At 42.1% G+C, this 21,277-nt stretch overlaps 1 protein-coding gene across 1 annotated transcript in view; it reads left to right on the top strand.

Annotated features, from left to right (window-relative positions):
- SYTL5 (synaptotagmin like 5) overlaps positions 1–21,277 on the top strand; it is a 187,127-nt gene that overhangs the window by 100,829 nt on the left and 65,021 nt on the right. The window contains exons 4-8 of the mRNA XM_032220008.1: positions 406–521; positions 2,890–3,025; positions 7,265–7,403; positions 7,774–7,903; positions 14,280–14,386. Of these exons, the coding sequence (XP_032075899.1) occupies positions 406–521; positions 2,890–3,025; positions 7,265–7,403; positions 7,774–7,903; positions 14,280–14,386 (628 nt within the window). The remainder of the gene's footprint in view (positions 1–405; positions 522–2,889; positions 3,026–7,264; positions 7,404–7,773; positions 7,904–14,279; positions 14,387–21,277) is intronic.

Genomic DNA, 21,277 nt, shown 5'->3' with positions numbered 1-21,277 from the left:
ACATTGTAGTTTAGTGTAATTGTAGTTTAGTGTAATGAAACATTGTATAGTGTAATGAATGACACAAATTTTGATGTAGTTTCAAAAAATTGGGGGATTGTCTTAGTAATTTCTAAAGCAATATTCAAAAATGTCTTGGATGGGTGAGTTAACCAGAGGACTAAGTGGATATCCTAACAGTAAGAAGACTTACCCATTAGAATGGCTTGACTTCAGAAGTTGTGGGTGTTCCATCACTGGAGGCTTTTAAGAAGATGCTGGACAGTCACTTCCCTACATTGGTATAGGATCTCCTGCTTGAGCAGGGGTTGAACTAGAAGACTTCCAAGGTCCCTTCCAACTCTGTTATTCTGTTAATGTCAACTAATGGTTAGAGTGATTTCATTGCTTTCTTTTTTAATACAGGCAGCTTAGGGTAGTAACAGGTGAATGGTTCTTTGAAGAGAGAGCAAAACGCTTCAAGCAGTCCAAGCTCCTTGGAACTGATATTGTTCGACAGTCTATTCTTCGCAAAGCTCCAGGTAAAAAATAGGAAAGCAAACTATGTACTTCGAAATAAACATATGGTGGCTTTGCTGAATTACAGGCTCCCAACAGCTCCAACTTGTATGGCCAGTGGGAAATTGCATACGGGGAGAATAATTGAGCAACTTTGGAGGACCACAGCTGCCCCAAACTGTTTAAAGTATTGCTGCTTTCTGAATTATTCTTTGCATTTTTGCAGCATAGTTAATCTACAGAGTTCCAAATACATTATTAGTTCAGTACGCTACAATAAATGCTAGTCTCTTATCTCATCAGGTTATTGTTAAAAATAAGATGCTTCAAACCAAGTACTATATAACATTGCAAATGTAGACCTGGGAAGATATTTCACAACATCTTGGAAAACTGATGCCAGTCAAAACAAATTATATAGTCAGGCTTAATATAGAATGAGCTAACTTTCTATCTTACATGGTAAGACTCTTTGATGTCATTTACCCAGGAAGATTTCACCAAAGACCGTACACTTTATAAAGTTATCCATACAATATAGTTTCTTATATACATTGCAGTATCTTTACCCAATCTGATGTGTTCAAGATGTGTTGGGACTATAATTCCCAACTGGAATTGCCTGGGAATTCTGCAAGGTGTAGCTCTAAAGTATCTGGAAGACATCAGATTGAATAAGTCTACATTAAAATAATCACATAGAGCTCTTGGTACCAAAAATAAATATTTATCAATGATTATATTCTTCCTGTGTTACATGAAGCATGCTTAACTTCTCTTTGATTTCTGATTAACTTTTCGGTCTAGCACAACATATTTGTCAATAATGTTTAAACAGTGGTGGGATTCAGCCAGTTCACATTGGTTCAGGCAAACCAGTTGTTAAATTATCCACCACCCACCCCTTGTTATCAAAGTGGATCCTGAGCACTGCACAGAGCTGCAATGGAGAAATGGGCAATGGAATGGCCAGCATGAGGAAAGGAGAAGGCCACGTTCCCTCTTTCTTCTCCCTGCTCTTCCTCCTCCCCTCGTGCCAGCCGTTCTGTTGTCCATTTCTCCATTGTAGCACAGCACAGTGCCCAAGATGTGTTTTTTAATGTTGTACGCCACCCTGAGTCCTTGGGAGAAGGGCAGCATATAAATCCAATAAACCAAACCAAACCAAACCAAGATCCACTTTGATAGCCAGGGGTGGGTAATAATTTGCCTGCAAACTAACGCTACAGTCTTCCCTACATTGGGCCCAGCTTCAATCATGCTGTCAACTTAATTCCTTGCCCCTCTCACTTTTGCCTGCAGACTGACCAACACCTCCTCCACACAGCTCCATGGGGAGTGGGAATCCCTCCCACCACCCCAAATTCTTCATCTTCCCACACAAGCTCTCGGGAGCATCAACTCCTTGTCTCTATGGTAACCCCCTCCTCCTTCCTCGGAAACCTCACTTCTTAAAAGAGCCCCATCCAGAAGACTGAAACAGCCATAAGACCAACATGCAGACAAGCACCCTAAGAAACAGTCTTTTGGCAAAGGGTGGAAATTTAGCAACCGGTTTGCCCAGGGTCAGGTTGGCTGACACGGGAGGCTCTTTCCGCATGTAAGCAGAGCTGGAGGACAGGGATGGGCCATACCTCCCACAACAGCAGGGGTGAAATTCAGCAGGTTATGACAGGTTCTGGAGAACAGGTAGTGGAAATTCTGAGTAGTTCAGACAACCATCAAATACAACCTTTGGCTGGCCCCAGAGTGGGGTGGGAATGGAGATTTTTGTAATATCCTTCCCCTGAGAATGGGGATTTTGCAGTATCCTTCCCCTGTCACGGTCACCAAGCCATGCCCACAGAACCAGTAGTTTAAAAAAAATGAATTTCACCACTGCACAACAGCCAACCTGATCCTGGGCAAACCGGTGTTAACTTATTTGAATCCCACCACTGTGTTTAAAGTTTAAATGGCTTGGGATTACATATGTGTGTGTGTGTGTGTGTGTGTGTGCGCACACACACACACACACTATTATATATTCCTACCTACTCTCTACCTCTTTCTGGCCTTCTATTGATAGACATATGATAAAATGATTCTATGGGGAGTAGGTCAGTACCTAAACTCTATAGTTCACTTTTCTTGCAATTATTTCCCAGCCCCAGCCCCTACTTTTTCATTTATGTTAGTTGGTCAAAATATTACAACATACATAAACCAGAAACATGGTATATATCTATCTCTATATCTAATAAAAACATATCAAATTATGAATGCTTTTGCTTTCAGTGTCCTAGCTTATTCAGTGAATATGTAGATTTGTGAAATAACTGTCTTAAGACTCTTAATATATTTCTTCAGCTTGTAGGCATTTTGTTAATAATCTGTTTCTTTCATTTTAAGATTCTTCCCCTGAACTCTTAGAAGGCAGATTCAAAGATCATTCTCCAAAAACCTTAGAGGATACATCAAAGCAAAATATGTTAGCTTCATTTACAAGTGGGACAAAATTAGTTCTCACTGGGCCTAGGAAAATAGGGTAAAGTATCCTTTCATCAAGTGGTAAAATATTCCTATAATTCCAAAATACAAAGTAAAGTTTTATTTTATTATGAATGAAAAATTGTTACAAATCTTCAGTTATAAGCATTTAAATCTTTTCCATAAAAATGTATAGTAATCTTCATTTTATTTACATGACTGAAAGTAAAATTTTACTTTAAAAGTGATTTCAGTAATATAAACACTAACTTATTCTCATCTAGCATTTCTCATTTTTGTCATATAAACTGTTCAGTTTACAAATAGTTTCTTCCAATTGGCTGATATACAAGTTTTGAAGTTCACGCTTTGGAAAAAAAATTAATCTTATTCTTCCATGTTGGCAATAATGGTCATACTTATACTGAGATACCCGCAATTAAATCTTGAAATCATAGGTAGCAAGAAAACATAACTATGAGAGCAAAGATACAGATACTTTAATAAGATGTAAAGAAAATGGATTCTGAGATATTTTGTGTACTTATGATCTTTCACTCAGTATTATATTAAGAGTCCGAGTAAAGCATACAGCATAAACCCGTGATGGCGAATCTATGGCACGCATGCCACAGGTGGCACACGGAGACATTTGTCAGGGCATGCAATGCGTTGCCCTATCAGCTGGCCAGCACACCTTCTTTTGAGGCCATTTCTACTTCTGGTTTGCTCGTACTTCCAGTTTGCTCATAGGGTCGTTTTTAGCCCTCTGGAGTGTTCAGGAGCCTTCTGGAGATTTCCCTGAAGGCTCCAGAGGGCAAAAAACGACCCTATGAGCAAACCTCATCAAAGATGAGTAGTCAATAGCAAGTACAGAACATATGAAGGCAGAGAAGAAAGAGATAAATAAAACCCACAAGAAGGCAGAGAGGGAAAGTATCAAAAGAAGGGAGGGAGAAAAGGAATAATGAGAGAATATTCCATTACAGGCTTGCACATAAGCCCACTCAACACTAACAATTTTAAAATTGGACAATTTAAATGATCTGCTGGAACTTTAAAATTTTAAACTAGAAAATTTTGAACTATAGAACTTTAAATCCTTAAACTAGACATTTTTAACTATTAGAACTTTAAATTTTTCGTTAGACTTCTCCCCCCCCCAAATTTGAAATTTAGAATGATCTGTTAGAATATCAAAATTCTAAATTGGACTTTTTTCCCTTTTAAAAATCTGTGGTAAAGCCTTCTATACTTTCATTTTCATTTTTTTAAATCCAGTCATAGAAAAGAAAACTGATTGTGATCTGCAAAAAATGTTCCATGTATACATTTATGCCCACAGAATACCCAAACTATATATGTACTAAATGTAAACTAATCAAGTTACTAGAAGAAAAAGTAAAGGGTTTAGAGGAAACTCTAACCACTCTGAAACTCAACCTAAAAATGAGAAACCCCAAACCTTGCCAGAAGAATATGCCCACATTGAACATAATAATTATCAAACAACTTCTAAAAGAATTCACCCCTTAGAGGAAAACGAAGAGAGACAGAAACATGTCACTCATAGAAAAAAAAACCTAGTACAAAACCCCTGTCCAACTCAACCCACTCTGATGCAGCCCCATTGATGCTAAGCAATCGATTTCATGGACTCTCCCTGGAATAAAACATGCAGACCTATAGAAAAGTAGCATCATCAAATGCTTCTGTCCGACGAACCTTGGATGAAGCAGATTATCTAGACCCTTTTCAGTCTGGTTTCAGGCCTGGTTACTGCACCGAAACCACTTTGGTCACACTGACTGATGATCTCTGGTGGGCCAGGGATAGAGGTCATTCCTCTATCCTTGTGCTCCTTGACCTCTCAGCGGCCTTTGATACCATCGACCATGGTATCCTTCTGCGACGGCTGGAAGAGGTGGGAGTGGGAGGCACCGTTTTACAGTGGTTCTCCTCTTACCTCTCCGACAGGTCGCAGTCGGTGTTGGTTGGAGGACAGAGGTTGACTCCTAGGCCCCTCAATTATGGGGTGCCGCAGGGGTCGGTCTTGTCCCCCCTCCTATTTAATATCTACATGAAGCCACGTGAGATCATTCGCTGGCACTGGATTAAATACCACCAGTACGCGGACGACACTCAGTTGTATCTGTCTGCCCCGTGTCAACTCAGTGTAGCGGTGGAATTGATGTGCCAGTGCTTGGAAGCTGTTAGAGTCTGGATGGGAGTGAACAAACTCGCACTCAATCCTGACAAGACCGAATGGCTGTGGATGTTGCCCCCTAAGGACAGCCCAGCTAGTCTGTCCTTAAGCCTGGGAGGAGAAAATTTGCTCCCCTCAGAGAGGGTCTTCTCACAAAAATAAATTATAGCCCAACCTACCAAAAATATAACTGTAAATGAAAGTTAAAATAAATAAATAAAATTAGTAAGAGAACACCTGTCTGATCTTGATGAATACAAATCACTGGGGCCTGACCGATTACATCCCAGAGTTCTAAAGGAGCTGGTAAATGCCATCTCAAAACCACTGTACCCACTGTACCCATCTTTCAAAAATCCTAGAACACTGGGGAACTACCAGAGGACTGGAAAAGAGGTGGTTTCCATCTTCAAAAAGGAGAAAAAAACAGACCCAGGAAACAACAGATCAATCAATTTTTTTTAAGATTTAAAAAAAACAGATCTGCCAAGATCTAGAAACGAGTAAAGTAATAACTACCGTGTTTCCCTGAAAATATGGCATGTCCTGAAAATAAGGCCATGCCACATTTTTCAGGTGGGCAAAAATATAAGCCCTCCCCTGAAAATAAGCCCCCTGCACAGTCCCCCTCTGGCCAGGCAGAGCACCGCTCACCAACCTAGTGGTATCCCGAAAGTGCCAAGCCATGGGAATGTCAAAGACGCTCAGGTTGCTTGGCACCTTTGGGATACTGCTAGGTTGGTGAGTGGCGCTGTGCCCAGCTGGAGAAGGGGATTGCCAGGCTGTTCTCTTGCGAGTGGGCTCCCAAAGAGCCAGGCACATCCTCAGGGGTGAACAGCTGTATTCTGCTATCACAGCAGCGCAATACAGCAGCCATGAAGCGACCATGCTCATGAGCAGCACCCATCAAACCCCCTTTCCAGCCGGACATAGCCCCATTCACTGACCTAGGGGTATCGCCAACTGAGTGAGCACCTATTTGCTGCCACCTGGCTCCCATGGCTTGGCGCCTTCAAAATGTCAGTGAATGGCGCTCTGCACAGCTGGAGAGGGTGTTCCAGTGACTCCAAGCCTCACGATGCCCTTGCCCAACTCTCCCTGCAGAGCCAGGGCACCTCCACTGCCGCTGCCACCCGCCACCACTGCCGCCATCCCAGCATGGCTTTTTCGGCTGCTTCCAAACCAAGTCTTCCAGCAGTGGCCGCTCTGGGCATATGCTCTATGGTTGTATACTCTGTGAGTATGCTCTGCCGGCAGCCGTTCCACAACCATAGAGGATATGCCCAGAGTGTGGCTGGGAGGCGTGTGAGCATGAGCAGAACAGCCACTTGTGCAACCCCCCTCTCCAGCCATGCAGAGTGCCATTCACTGGCATTTCGAAGGTGCCAAGCCGTGGTAGCCAGGAGGTGGCGAACAGGCACTCATGCGGTTGGCGATACCCCTAGGTCAGTGAATGGCACTGTGCCTGGTTGGAAAGGGGGTTTGTCAGGTGGCTGCTCATGAGCTTGGTTGCTTCATGGCTGCTGTGTTGCGCAGCTGCAACAGCGCAACACAGCCATTCACCATTCTTTGGGAGCCTGCTTGCAAGAGAGCAGCCGCCTGGCAACCCCAATACAATAAGCCCTCCCCTGATAATAAGATCCAAGCCATATTTTGTGGGTCAAAAGAAAATAAGACCCTGTCTTATTTTCGGGAAAACACAGTAGCAGTGAGCAAGGCTTTGTTAAAAACAGTTCCCAAGATTTTCTACAAGTGTCTAGTATGTGACTTTAGAAACTAGTTTTTCTTTATTCTAATTTAATTTTTATTTTTTGCCTAACCATGGATACTGCACTTTGTAAGATATGTAAGATGCTACATTGCAAGTTTTTATGAGCTTGTTCTCTTTGGTTTTGGATAGAGGTAGATCAGCAAAATGGTGTTAGGACTGCTATTCAGGTGATGAAATATTAAAATGTCCACATGCTACTAAAGTATTTGTCTGAGATTCAAATTTCTGATGGAACATCATTTCTGATATGTAGTTTTTCATTTTTTAATTTATGCTGTATCAACATAAATTAGAAGGTTAATTTAGTGCAATTTCTCCAGGGGAAACACCTTTCCCTCAGATAGTCATCTTCTTGGACACATAACTGGCAACATGAAAAATCAAAGCAATGCTTCTACTCCACTCTATCCAAGGTCACCAGCACTGAGTGCACGCAGCATGACTATTGACTACAGCAGGGTATGTTGACTGGTGCAAAAATGGATTGGTTTGATAAGTAGGGGCAAATCTAGAATCCAGGTTTACTTGTTTTGCTCCAGTCTTTTAAGTATTGGACAAAGACATGGTAGAGAAAACAAATTGAGATTGGATTGCTAGTCTTAATATATTTGTGTATACTCCTAAAATTGCTTCTGGCTTATTTCTTATGTTCAACAAATCATGCTTAAAGTAAATTCTGAAATATTTGAACAAACAATGAAAAGTTAGAATTATTGGCTTGAATTTGGGTGGGCATTTGCTTCCTAGACTGTAACTAGTGTGTTTTCATATGTTAAAGAGTTTTCTTATATGTGTGACACATGAAATATATGTTGTTTTATGTGAGCAGGATTCTGAAATAGAAAACAACATTGTTATGCCTATCAGTGAAAGTATCCCTGCAGAGTTGTCAAAACGGCATCATAGAAAAAGTTCTGGAACACCTTCTGTGGCGATTTCTAGGACATCTTTAACATCTGGTGAGCTTTCAGTTACTGATACTTTGATGTACTATTGAATTGTTTTTTTTCTCCCATGTTATTTTCCCTTGGGAAATGTTTTTTTTTAATTGTTGTTGTTAGAATTGCTAAGAATTAGCCTTCTACCAGGTCAGACAACTGTGGTCATTCTAGTTCTGTCAGCCTTTCTTCATTCAGTAATCAGGAAAGAAAATCACTGGACTCCATTTGTTGAAATCAAGTGTACTTTTACTAATTATAAATGAACAGATGTGAAGCTAAGCTAAGTCTGGTTAATTAGGCGCGAAAGTGAATAATATATTGTATAATTCATTCCCCTCCCCTTGGCATCCCGATGAAGTACAAACAGGCTTTATGAGGTTAACATGAAAAACAGGGTAAACCCGGTTGAGGTGTTTAGGCAGTTGCAGCCGAACAGAAACAGGATTGATGATCTTGATAATAGGAAATGGGCCAACATATTTAGGCCCCAACTTCTTTGACTTTTGCGAAGTCTGAAGAAACTTGGTGGACAAATAAACCTGATCACCAACCTTGTAATCATATGGCTTAGTCCGTTTCTTATCAGCCTGTTTCTTATGTGCGCAATGCGCAGCGTCCAAAGTTCGGAGAGCTAAAGGCCAAACGCGTTGAAGGCGATCACGCCACTCGGACAGAGACGATACTTGGGGCTGCTCATGAGGAACCTCAGGAATGGGCACGAAATCCTGGCCAAACACCACACGGAAAGGGGTGAAGCCAGTGCTGCTATGCACAGAATTATTATAAGACACCTCCGCGTGCAGCAACAAATCCACCCAATCATCTTGCTGGTAGTTGATGAAACAACGTAAGTATTGTTCCAGAACAGAATTAGTCCTCTCACAAGCCCCATTAGTCTGAGGGTGGTGGGCGGAGCTTAAATCCTGGGTGGAGCCAATCCGCTTCAGAAACTCCTTCCAGAACACGGAGGTGAACTGCACACCCCTATCCAAAATGTCAGGCACCCCATGTAAGCGGTAAATGTGGGAGATGAACATCTTAGCCAGAGTCTTAGCAGAAGGAATCTTGGAGCAAGGGATGAAATGGACTTGCTTGGAGAACAAGTCGGTAACCACCCACATAACGGTGTGTCCCTGACTCTCAGGGAGTTCAACAATGAAGTCCATAGAGATCTCCTTCCAAGGGGTGACAGGGTGAGCTACAGTCTGGAGCAGTCCCTGTGGTTTCCCTGGCGGGCGTTTAGCAGCGGCACAAACGGGACAACTGGCAACATAACGCTCAATGTCCTTTTTCAAAGAAGGCCACCAAAACTGTCTCTTGACGAGATGGAGCGTTTTTACGAAACCGAAATGCCCTGCCATCCGGGAATCATGAGCCCGCTGAAGAACAATTAATCGAAGAGATGCAGGAACGTAAAGTTTTGCCCCAATTCAGGGCAACTCATCCCTCATAGTACATTCACTCACGTGCTGCTGGAACCAATCATCATCAGGGAGGGCTTTCTTGAGTTTGGAAAGAAAGTCCTGGGACATCTCCACTTTAGAATGTACTTGATTCCTAGAAACAACTGGAGCAGCGAGGCTCACCGTGGGAATGACAGGCTGGACCATGCTGAGTTTAGAACAGTTGTACTGAGGAAGCCTGGATAACGCATCAGCCATAAAATTCTTCCCGCCCAGAATGTATTTCAGGGTGAAATTAAAACGATTGAAGTGCTGAGCCCAGCACATCTGTTTAGGAGAAAGTCTCCTGGGAGTTCTCAAAGCTTCCAAATTTTTATGGTCAGTCCACACCTCGAATGGGTGTTTGGCACCTTCTAGAAAATGGTACCAAGTGGCTAAAGCCCAACGAACAGCAAAAGCTTCCTTCTCCCAAATGGCCCAATGTCTCTCCGTGTCAGTCAGTTTGTGAGAGGTGTATGCGCAGGGTTGTAAGTTACCTTGACTGTTGGCTTGAAGCAATATGGCCCCCACTGCCACGTCGCTGGCATCAGCTTGAACCACAAAAGGCGCATCCATGTCCAGGTGTTTGAGGACCGGTTCCTCGGCAAAAAGCCGTTTTAACTTCTCAAATGCAGCTTGACATTCCATGGTCCAATCCAATTTGCTAGGCTTGGGTTTCGCCCCACCTTTGGACTTCAAAAGGTTAGTTATGGGAAGAGCTATCTTAGCAAAAGAGGGGATGAACTGGCAATAGAAATTGGCAAACCCCAAATTTTTTTGCTATTGCCTGTGTGCATGAGGGGCCTCCCACTCAGTGACCGCTTTGACTTTAGCGGGATCCATCTCAACACCTGCGTGTGAGATACGATAGCCCAGGTAGTCAACCTTCTCCTGATGGAATTCACATTTGGACAATTTGGCGTGAAGCTCCGTGGCCCGAAGTTTCTTCAACACGGTACGAACCAGCTTTACGTGTTCCTCACGTGTTTCCGTGTAAATAAGGATATCTTCTAAATATACGATAATGTCTTTGTAAAGATGGTCATGTAACACCTCATTAATCAACTGCATGAAGACCGCAGGTGCCCCCTGTAGGCCAAACAGCATCACACAAACTTGGAAACAGCCAAGGGGGCAGTTGAAAGCTGTTTTCCACTCGTCTCCCTCTTTTATACGGACTCTATAGTATGCTTCCCTCAAGTCCAGTTTAGTGAAAATGCAGCCCTTCCCCAATTGGGCTAGCATGTCCTTCATCAGTGGCAGCGGATAGAGGTTTTGAGCCGATATCTCGTTAAGGTTCTTAAAATTAACACACAGACGAAGAGAGCCATCTTTCTTCTCCCTGAATAGCACAGGAGCCGCCACCTTGGGTCCAGCCGGTTCTATAAAGCCCCTTTCCAAATTTTTATCAATGAATCTTCTCATTTCCTCCATTTCCCTAGGGGACATTGAATATATTTGGGGCTTGGGAAGCTTTACCCCAGGCAAAATATCAATGGTGCAATCAGTGGGTCTGGGGGGGGGGGAGTTTATCAGAAGATTTCTCACTAAACACTCCCCTTAGGTCCCAATATTCTTTCGGAATTTTCTCCTCCCCTTCGATCCTCTCCTGCCCCCTGGCGGCCAATGCGGGGTTAGAATCAGCAGGATCTGGAGTCTCAACCTCCCGTTCAGAGGGTGTGCTAGTGCGAATAAGTAACCATCCCTTTCTCCAGTTAATGCGAGGGTTCCACTTACAAAGCCAGGGGAGTCCCAAAATAAGGGGCCAGTCCATTCCAGGCGCCACAATAAAAGTGATTAATTCTTGATGGGTCCCCATTTTCATCTCTAAGGGCTCAGTAGAAAAATGAGCAGGACCCCCTCCTGCAATAGAACCATCAATTTGGCAAAAAACAATAGGGGTTTTCAAAGTCCTTAATTTTAAGCCAAGTTTTTCCACCATTTCAGGACTTATCATACAGTGAGAACAGCCCGAATCCAGGAGAGCTAAAAGTTTTTCAGTCGCGCCAGAAGGTGGCACTCTTAGTTCAATTGGGATAAGCATGGGGCCCCTTTTGGAACTTACCCAGCGATGAGACTGTTCCTCATCTGATTCGTCAGACGAGCTGGAGCTAACGCCTCCCTCCTCCTCCAGCTGGAAATGCTGGGGAACATTTTCAGTGGCGCACGCAGTCTCTCTCTTCTTGCCCGGGGCCTTACGTGCTCTTCCCTCTTTTCGGGGAGGGGGTGGAGTGGTCTGAGCCAATTTTACATGGCAATTCATGGCGCGATGGCATTCCTTTCTGCAGCGGAAGCACGTGAAAGGCTTGGTTTTGCTGGTGAAACTCCCTTTTCCCTCACTTCTGGGGCGGAGGGGGGCTTTTGGAGCTGCTGGGGGGATTTCTCCGCTTCTCCCTCTTTCATGCATTGAAGCCTGGCCAAATCCAACTCAACATCTGCCGCGTGTTCATACCAAGCAGTCACCCGGCGGGGAATGTATCTTTTTATGCACTGCTGGTATATTTTTTCATTCAATCCCTCAGCGAACTGATCCAGACCACCCCGTCATATAGGCTGACAACTGTTGAAATTCCTGGACATAATCTGCCACCAATTTATTTCCCTGCTTCAGGGCCATAAACTTCAGACGCCCGGGTCTCTTGGTCAGCGGGTCATCAAACCTCCTCTTCATGGCTGCCATAAAGTCATTAAAATTCCTCAGGAGAGGGGAATTGCATTTGTGTAGGCCCACCATCCATTTGGCTGCCTTTTTTTCTAAGGACATTAACACCATCCTTACTTTCATTTCATCAGTCTCTAAATCAGGTCCATAGATTTCCATATAATTCCAGACCTGAATGATAAAAAGTCCTAAACTCTTAGGATCTCCATTGTATTTTACAGTTAAGGGAGGGACTTTTGCCATTCAGCGTTGCCTGCCTCCCAACCTACTCTTTGAGCGGCCCTAGCTGGAGGGGGGGAGGCTGGTTCTGGGTTTTCTTGCACCCAACCCCCCTCGGCTTCTTCACTCTCCCTTAACCTATGCATGAAGTACCTTTGCTCAAGATCTTCAGCCGGCTCCCTTTCCACTGCTCTTTCACGGCTTTTGCGTTCAGACCAAGCTTCCTCGAGGAGTCTCATGGCATGGGACAGCTTGTAATCCTCTTCCCCAGAGTCACCCCAATCCACTGACTTTTTCTTTGGTCTCCTTCTCGTGACTCCAGCATCCAACTCCTCCGACTCCTCTTTTTGTCCCACACCCAAAGTCCATCTGGGATGAACAGTAGGCTCTTCCACTCTTAGCCCAGCCAGCCTTTCAGTTAAAGATGGTCCTGCCATCGCCCCCTCATCTTCTTCTTGGTCACTCACCTGCAAAGACATTTCTTTTCTTCTTGTGAGGACACCCCCCTCGGTAGGTTGTAGCTCCGGGTTGGGTAGAAATGAGACTTAGCTTATTGTCAGCCTTTCTTCATTCAGTAATCAGGAAAGAAAACCACTGGACTCCATTTGTTGAAATTAAGTGTACTTTTACTAATTATAAATGAACAGATGCAAAGCTAAGCTAAGTCTGGTTAATTAGGCACGAAAGTGAATAATATATTGTATAATTCATTCCCCTCCCCTTGGCATCCCGTGCACAGTCCAATCATAATTCTCCCAAATGTCAGGTGTGAGATAACTTCGAAAGACATCACCAGGGTGGAATGCTGGACCGTTGGCCTTGGTGGGAAACACTCCTCCTCCACATGCGCAGTAAGGTGGTCAGTTCAGAGTCTAGAAACTTCCTCCAGCACAACAATGATTCCCCTCCCAAATACCATGCCCCCCTCTCCCCGTTTCAATGGCAGCCGAAGCAGTAGCAAAGCGGAGGCAAAGTGGAGGCTGACAGGTTCAGAGATGCAGAATTTCTATCAATTCAGGATTTTATTGACAGATGCAATTTGACTGAGGACAGGGAAGGAGTTTACAGTACATGGACCATATTTTTGGCTTACCTATTCTGTCATGATTGCAGAAACCATCAAAGGATAATGATGGGGTACACTTTTTGTAATTCTGATTTGGATCCTAGTGCAGTATTGTTTGCTTTCCAGTGCCTCTTCAGGCATAGGTCACCTGCTGCCTGATTCTTTTATGTACAATTGAACTGAAGATGAAGAGGGTTGAATGGCATCTTTTGCATAAAAATGCACACTTTATTGTAAGAACTATGGTTCTTCCCCTTTAATGAAAAAAATCTCTATGTATCTGTCATAATTATTCTTAAAACAAAGATGAGGTATAAACATCTGTAAACTTTAGTTTTTGCTGATCATTTCTTCCCTAAATTTTATTCAACACATTTATATGCATTAACAATTGGATGAAAGATACACCTATATAATCGGTTCACTTACTAACAGACTAGATAGATGTATTAGAGACTTAGCTTGCATGAAATACATTTTCCCTATCCCTGTTTGATTTTCCAAAGAGTGAGAAAAATGAAATCACCATTGAATTTCTTCCTGTAACCTATTTTTTTTTTTAAATTTATCTTTTCTGTAGGTTTCAGGCAAAGAGGAAATTGATGGATAAAAACAAGAAGTTGTGGGAAAATAGATAAATAGTCCATTTCACACACAAATAAGTTAAAATATACTACAATATCTTCTGTCTATGGAGATTCTCAGACAGCCAAGTCATGTTGTCCCAAATGGGCTTTTTCAAGAGGCAACTCGACTTTCTTGTTTTTCTATGAAGATGTTTCACTTTTCATCCAAGAAGCTTCTTCAGCTCTCACTGAATAATGGGGAAAATCCTTCCATTCCCCACCATCCAGTCAGAACTGAAGACTCTTCTTGGATGAGAAGCAAAACATCTTCAAAGAAACACAAGGAAGTTCAATTGCCTCTTGAAAAAGCATCTTTGGTATAATATCTTCTATATAGATTGATAATAGACTATATATGGCTTTTCCTTATATTTTGCAGATCGTAGTAGATCAGAGAGAGATCTCAGTGGATCCTTTTCAAAAGGAAATGAAGATACTTTAAGCTTAAGAAGTAAATCTGTACCTGGAGCACTGGACCATGAAGTGGTGAGCTGTAAAGATACAAAGCTTACAAATTAGAATATTTTGACATTTTTATTTTACCAGTAATAATAAATTTCTCATTTGACTAATTCCAGTCATTCATATATACATCACAGTTTATATCAAAAGTACATATATAATAAAAGTTTAAAAAAATGTAGTGAGTATAAATGAAGATATAAAATATAACCTTGCAAGAACCTTGTATAATAGTAGACTGAAATATCATGAATGGCCCCAGGCATCCAATTACAAAGAAGATTGTATTTCCTTATTTAATTTACATGCAGGATAAAGCAGGATGACACAGTCTGATTCTGCTGAAATCTCCCAAACTTCAGCCCTTGGCCCAGCCAGAGATCTCCACCAAGCACAACTGTCAACACATGCTTTATCTTTTGAAGTGAAGGGTTGCAGTTAGCAGCTGCTTAACAGAACACAGTTTAATACATAATTTTAATACAAAATGGAGCTCAATCACTGGCAACTGCTCCATGTCTAACAACCACAAAAGCAGTTGCTTGGGGCTTTCAGTCTTGGCAGACAGAGGGTGGTATTTTTCTTCACTTTTCCATCTTTGCACAGCCTCAGCTTGGTTTATGAAAGGATCAGCTGAAACTGGACTTCCGGTCTGGCGTCGCACCGGAGCGAGCTGCCGAGAGATCCTCTGCTCGGTTCGCCCGGTCTTTGCACAAGCGTGGCTGCAGTAGGCAAGGTCCCTTTGAGGTGCGAGGACCTGTGGAGAGGGGAAGCATCGGAGCAGTGGAGGGAGAAAGGCGATCTCCCCCCACGAAGTGAGAGGCTCCCTCAGAGCGTGTGCAAAAGAGGTCGGCTGATTAATGGCCGACCAGAAGACGTGACTGCCAGCCTTCAACAAGGAGGGGAGAGACAGCTGCAGGGAACGTTGCGGATTGAATGACGGCAAACGTAAGATCTTGACTTAAAAGCCTAAATCTGAAGGGATAAACAACTTAACTGTAATAAGTAGAGATACGTGTGTGGGCGCATCTGGTTGAAGCGGCTAGTAAAGACGGACAGGAAAGATTTGAGAGAGCCGAGTGACGGAGCGGATAGAGAAAGACCAAGACTTTGGATTATTTAAATTTGGAGGATTAACGGAGGACAAGACGGAGGAGAGAAAGACAGTCAGTTGGATCTGCCCCCTTCGTGGGAAAAAGGGGAAAAAGCCTATGAGTCACGAAGGTTTGAACCAGCTTCAAAACACTGAGAGTGCGGTGTCATATTACAGCCAGAGACAACAGAAGGACAACATTATACTGACAATAGGAAGTGATTGATGGGTGAGCTCTAAAATACTTTCAGAAACTCTGGCCTCTCCCGTCTCTTGTCTCTTCACGCTGAAACGTCTTCTCCCTGGCCAGTAGACGCGTCCCAGATATTGTAGAATTAACTGATACTATGCTGTATAGCTCTGCTCTAGTTTAATTACCTTGCATGTCCTCCGGGCACTGTATAATTACTCAGGCAGCAACCAGAAGGTACTAGATTTACAGCTTAAAGGGGGAGAATTGAATTAACGTAGATGGCAACGAGAACAGTAACTTTAACCAAAGGGAGTAAAAAGCAAACGCCTTTATCTACCCCGGTGAGGGAAAAGTTGCCTGAGGGCAGGCAAATGGGAGACAAGACAGCCCCAACTCCACAAGGCCAGGAGGTAACAATGGACTCTTTACAGGAGGCAATACTGAAGATGAGTGAAAATGTCACCAAAGGTCTGGAGGGAGTAAAGAATGAAATGCATGAAGTTAAAAATAATATGGGAAAGATTGAGGAGCGTATAGGGGCGATACAAGCAGCGCTGTCGAAAAATGAACAGGAAATTCAAAATGTTAAGGAGAGAACGGGAGTAGCGGAAAAAAGGATAGACAAAGTAGAGGATAAACTGGAATCTATAAACTCAAACCTGGAGGAGGCCATCCTTCACCTAGAATTAGAGCGATCAGCATACTATCTGAGACTACAAAACGTGGAGGAAGCAAGAGACGAAGACCTCCGGGAGCTGATTGGAGAAATTCTGGGACTAGTTCTTGACAGGCCGAAAAATGAGGTCATTAACGAACTGGACGAAGTCTATAGAATCAATACAAGCTTCGCGAGACGTCATCGACTTCCGAGGGAGATACATGTGAGGGTGTTGAGAAGACAACTAAGAGAGGACGTTTTAAGCACAATAAGAGGGGACTCACTAACGTATAAGGGTAAAGAAATCCTCATTTTAAAGCAGATTCCACAGAGAGTCAGAGAGAAGAGAAGGAAATACAACTTCCTCTCCTCACAATTAAACAGACACAGAATCCAGTTCCGATGGCTTCTTCCAGAAGGATTGTTAATAACATGGAGCACTGTTCCCTCTAAGGTGCGCGCCTGCGCGGCCGCGCACATGAAAAGAAATCCCCGCGCAGAGGTTTCTAACTGCCGCACAGAGATTTCTACCAAAGCAAACGTGGGGAAGTCCTTTGCAGGCGGCTAGAACTGGCCGCCCACAAAGGACCTTCCCAGACTTGTTTTGATGAGCCGCCAGTCCTCTTGCTTCTTCTCCTTCACCAGCAAAGCTCCTGCTGGCGCCTCCGCCCATGGCAGTGGCGTCTCTCCCTCCACGCGGAGCACCTGAGCTGGCTCCCGCGTTATCCCTCCCCCTTCCTCCTCTGCCGTGCTTTTGAGGCCGCGGGAGCTAGTAGGAAAGCGGCGGAGGTGGAGGCGGCGGGAGCTTTGCTGGTAAAGGAGAAGAAGCAAGAGGACTGGCGGCTTTGAAATGCAACCCCCTGGTCCCGCCGGCCGCGGATTTGATTCGGCGTAAGTGGGGGCCGAACACATGCTGAGCCGACTTTGCGCAGTGAGGCGGAGTAATTCAACCCCCCCCAAAGAACGTGTGTGTGTGTGTGTGTGTGTGTGTGTGTGAGAGAGAGAGAGAGAGAGAGAGAGAGAGAGAATTGGATCAAAATTGGTGGCCAAAGGAGTGGAGGGAGGGAGGGAAGGAAGGAAGGGAGGGAGGGAGGAAGGAAGCCCTGCCCCCTGTGAAAAAAACTGAAGAGGGAGCAGTGAATGAATAAAACATAAAAGCAACAAACAGTTAATGCGTAAGTAAGCTGAGGAGGAAGTTCTCAACTAAGGAAGCAATATTAGAAAGAAATATAAAAAGCTCAATATGCCAAAACACTTATTTTAGTCTTCATTTAATTACTTGTATTGTAGTCTGATGTAACATCTTTTTAAAGTTAACGTTAGTTAGAAAAGATAGGGTACAAAACTTAAATAATAAAAAAATGTACATTCATTTTGAAAAATAAATGCAATACTTGATTAATTTCATATCTTTATTTAAAATAGTTTTGGCATGGCATATTATTTTATTGACTCAGTTGGAAATGATGTGGATGTTGTATCTGATTCTGAGGTATATATATTCTTAAGTAACATAACATATAGCATATTGTCCAAACTTGCTAGACTATTTAATTGATCTTACTACTTTAAAGGGGGAGAGTTTCATGATAAATTATTTTATTACATTTATGTTGCATTTATATATTATATTTATTACATTTATATTTCACATTATATATTTGTATTGTTATTTTAGTGTTTATTGTCAATTTTGATAGATATTATATTGATATATCAATACTGATTTTACTCATACTAAATAACAATTACTGCTATTATTTATCAGCATCAAATATTTACAGTTTTTAATATTGAGTTAGTCGTATTTTAGAATAATAGGATTATCTTTTAATAGGATAATTGGCAAAATCTAATTCACATGTGATGGGTTGCATTCCAAAGAATGTGAGAGGACAGATTGCCTGCAAAATGCCAGGACCCAGGACCCTGTTGGTGCCATGTCTCTCTCTAGCCAGTCTAACAATGTAAAAGCTGAGCAGAGAGCCTTTTTTTTTTTCAGGATGAGCGGAAAAGTATAGTGTTTGAGTGGCACTTTTCATGCCTGGCATTCATCGGGCTGAAACCTCGCTCGCAATTGGCGCTTGACGCTTGGAAGGTTGCGCAAATGTCCAGCAGACGCGACAGCAGTTCAAACTGTGGCTCTCTTAGGTGCTCAGGCATGAAACTGTGCCGCTCACACACTGTACTTTTCCGCTCACACTGAAAAAAAATTAGAGGGAACATTGACATGGAGGGAAAAGAAGTACCGGATAGATACTTTGGAAAAAGCTCAAGAATTTCAGGAGCTCTTACTAGCAGATGAAGAGAGGTTTAACAAGGAAGGAACCCTAAGACAGGAGGACACTATAACTGCAACTCAGCGGGAGGGGCGAGAGACGGGAGAGGTCAGGGAGTGAGAGAGATATGGTAGAGAAGATTCAAGAGCAAGGTCACCAATTGGGACAAGATCCAAAGGTGCCAGCAAAGCGAACAATTTGTAAAGAAACGGGGGAATGGGAAACGAATGTACTGTCAGCTAATATAAATGGTCTTAACATAACTTCCAAAAGAAAACGTGTACTGTTGGATCTAGTGAAACAAAAGCTAGATGTAATTTGTCTTCAGGAAACCCATATTAAAGAGAAATATAATAACCTGTTAAATTGTCCAAAATTAGGTAAAACATTTTGCTCGTCAGCACAAACTAGAAAAAGGGGAATTGTGATGTTTATAAAGGAATGGTTGAACCCCAAATTAATACATGCAGACAAAGAGGGTAGAGTATTAATGGTGGAGATAATGAATGGTGGGAAAAAATTTTTACTAGTGGGAATTTATGCTCCAAACCAAAAACAAGAAAGATTTTATGCAAATCTATACAAGAAGATAAATGAAATAAAGTGGCAAAATATATGTATTCTAGGGGATTTCAACGCAATAGTAGACGGTAAAATGGATTATAAGGGTATACACAAGAAAAGTACAAGAAGGAAATTACCGACTGCCTATGCAAATATGGTGAAGGAATTAGACCTTTATGATGTCTGGCGAACAATGAATGACAAGATACAACAGTACACGTTTTATTCTCAACCACATAATTCATGGTCCCATATCGATATGGTCTGGTCAAACCTGGAACTACTCATGGATACTGTAAACATTGAAATAACAATGAACAAGTGGGCTGACCACCACCCAGTCTTATGGCAATGGAAAGGGAAGTCAAGGATAAAAGCTAGGTGAACATTAAACCAGAACATATTACAAGAGAAGCAATTCGTACAACAAATAGAAAAGGAACTGGGCTATTTTTTCAAAGAAAACGGTAAAGAGCAGACTTCAATACAAAACGTCTGGGACACGATGAAGGCAGTTGTGAGGGGAATATCAATAGCCTATTTAATAAGAAGAAACAAAATGTATAGGGGAAAACTTAATACATTGAACAAAGAATTAAGAGAGACAGAATTGCTGATTCAGAAAGAGCCAGACAATAGCAGGTACAGGGAAAAAGGAGAGTTAATCAAACACCAAATAAATTTGATCTCGCAAGAGGAAGTAGCACAAAATATTAAGAGAATGAAACAAAACTATTTTGAACATGCAAATAAAACTGGGAGATGGCTGGCTCACAAAATAAGAAAAGAGGAGGTCAAAAGAATTATTAAACAACTGTGCGATGAGGAGGGGAATCTGAAACAGGAAATAGGGGAAAAGAAAAAGATTGTACAGAATTACTATAAGAAATTATATAAACCGGAACGAAATCAGTAAACAAGACACTAGAAAATACCTAATAAAGCAGAAACTTCCAGTCTTGCCGGAGGAGATGAGAGAGATGCTTGATAAGGAAATCACACAAGAAGAACTGAAAAAGGCCATTCAAAAACAAAAAAATAACAAAACTCCTGGTCCAGATGGGCTTCCGTCGGAAATATACAAAAAACTTCAAAACGCCGTAGAAGACAAATTATTAGAACTATTCAATGAGGCATTACAAAATGGTAAGGTCCCAAAATCATGGGGGGAAGCTTACATCACCCTAATACCAAAGGAAGAGGCGGATAGTACTAAGATCCAGAACTATAGACCTATATCTCTGTTAAATGCAGATTATAAAATTTTTACATCAATATTGGCGGAAAGGCTAAAAATAATATTAAACCAAAATATCCATCCGGATCAAAACGGCTTTCTCCCAAAAAGACACATTTGGTACAATACAAGAATGATAATCAATACCTTGGAATTCTACGAAACAAGATCCGAGAAACAAGTAGCTTTAATTTTTGTCGACGCCCAGAAAGCTTTTTATAACTTAGATTGGAACTTTTTAACCACTCAATTAAAAATGATGAAATTTGGCGTTAAATTTATTAAGATCATAGAAGCTATATATTCGCAGCAATCTGCAAACATCATAATTAATGGAGAATTAACAGAGAGGGTACAAATTGGAAAAGGTGTTAGGCAAGGGTGTCCGCTCTCCCCATTACTATTTATTATGTCCTTAGAAGTTCTCCTAAATCGGATAAGATCAAACCAGGAAATTAGGGGGTTGACTATAAAAAAAGAACAATACAAAGCACAGGCCTTCGCAGACGACATGGTCTTTATTGTGGAAGACCCATTAATTTCAGGACCGTATTTGATGAAGGACATTGAGAACTTTGGGCGTGTGGCCGGATTAAAAATAAATAAGGAAAAAACTAAAATGATTATAAAGAACTTCCCCAAAAATCAAATTGGAGAACTAGAGAAAACAATGGAAATAAAGGTAACCAAAAAAATTAAATACTTAGTGATCTGGCTGTCTGCGAAATGCTCTTCCATAAAAGAAGATAATTATGATAAACTATTACAAAACATCCAAAAAGATTTTAAAAACTGGTCGAAACTACAAATATCATTAATGGGAAGAGTCGCAGTAATCAAGATGAATGTTTTGCCAAAAATCCTCTACCTATTTCAAATGGCACCGGTCAA

This window comes from Thamnophis elegans, chromosome 6 (assembly GCF_009769535.1).
Source record: "Thamnophis elegans isolate rThaEle1 chromosome 6, rThaEle1.pri, whole genome shotgun sequence".
In the NCBI taxonomy this organism is placed as follows: Eukaryota; Metazoa; Chordata; class Lepidosauria; order Squamata; family Colubridae; genus Thamnophis; species Thamnophis elegans.
The sequence above is the reverse complement of the archived record's forward strand: the minus strand, read 5'-3'. Positions and strand labels throughout refer to the sequence as shown.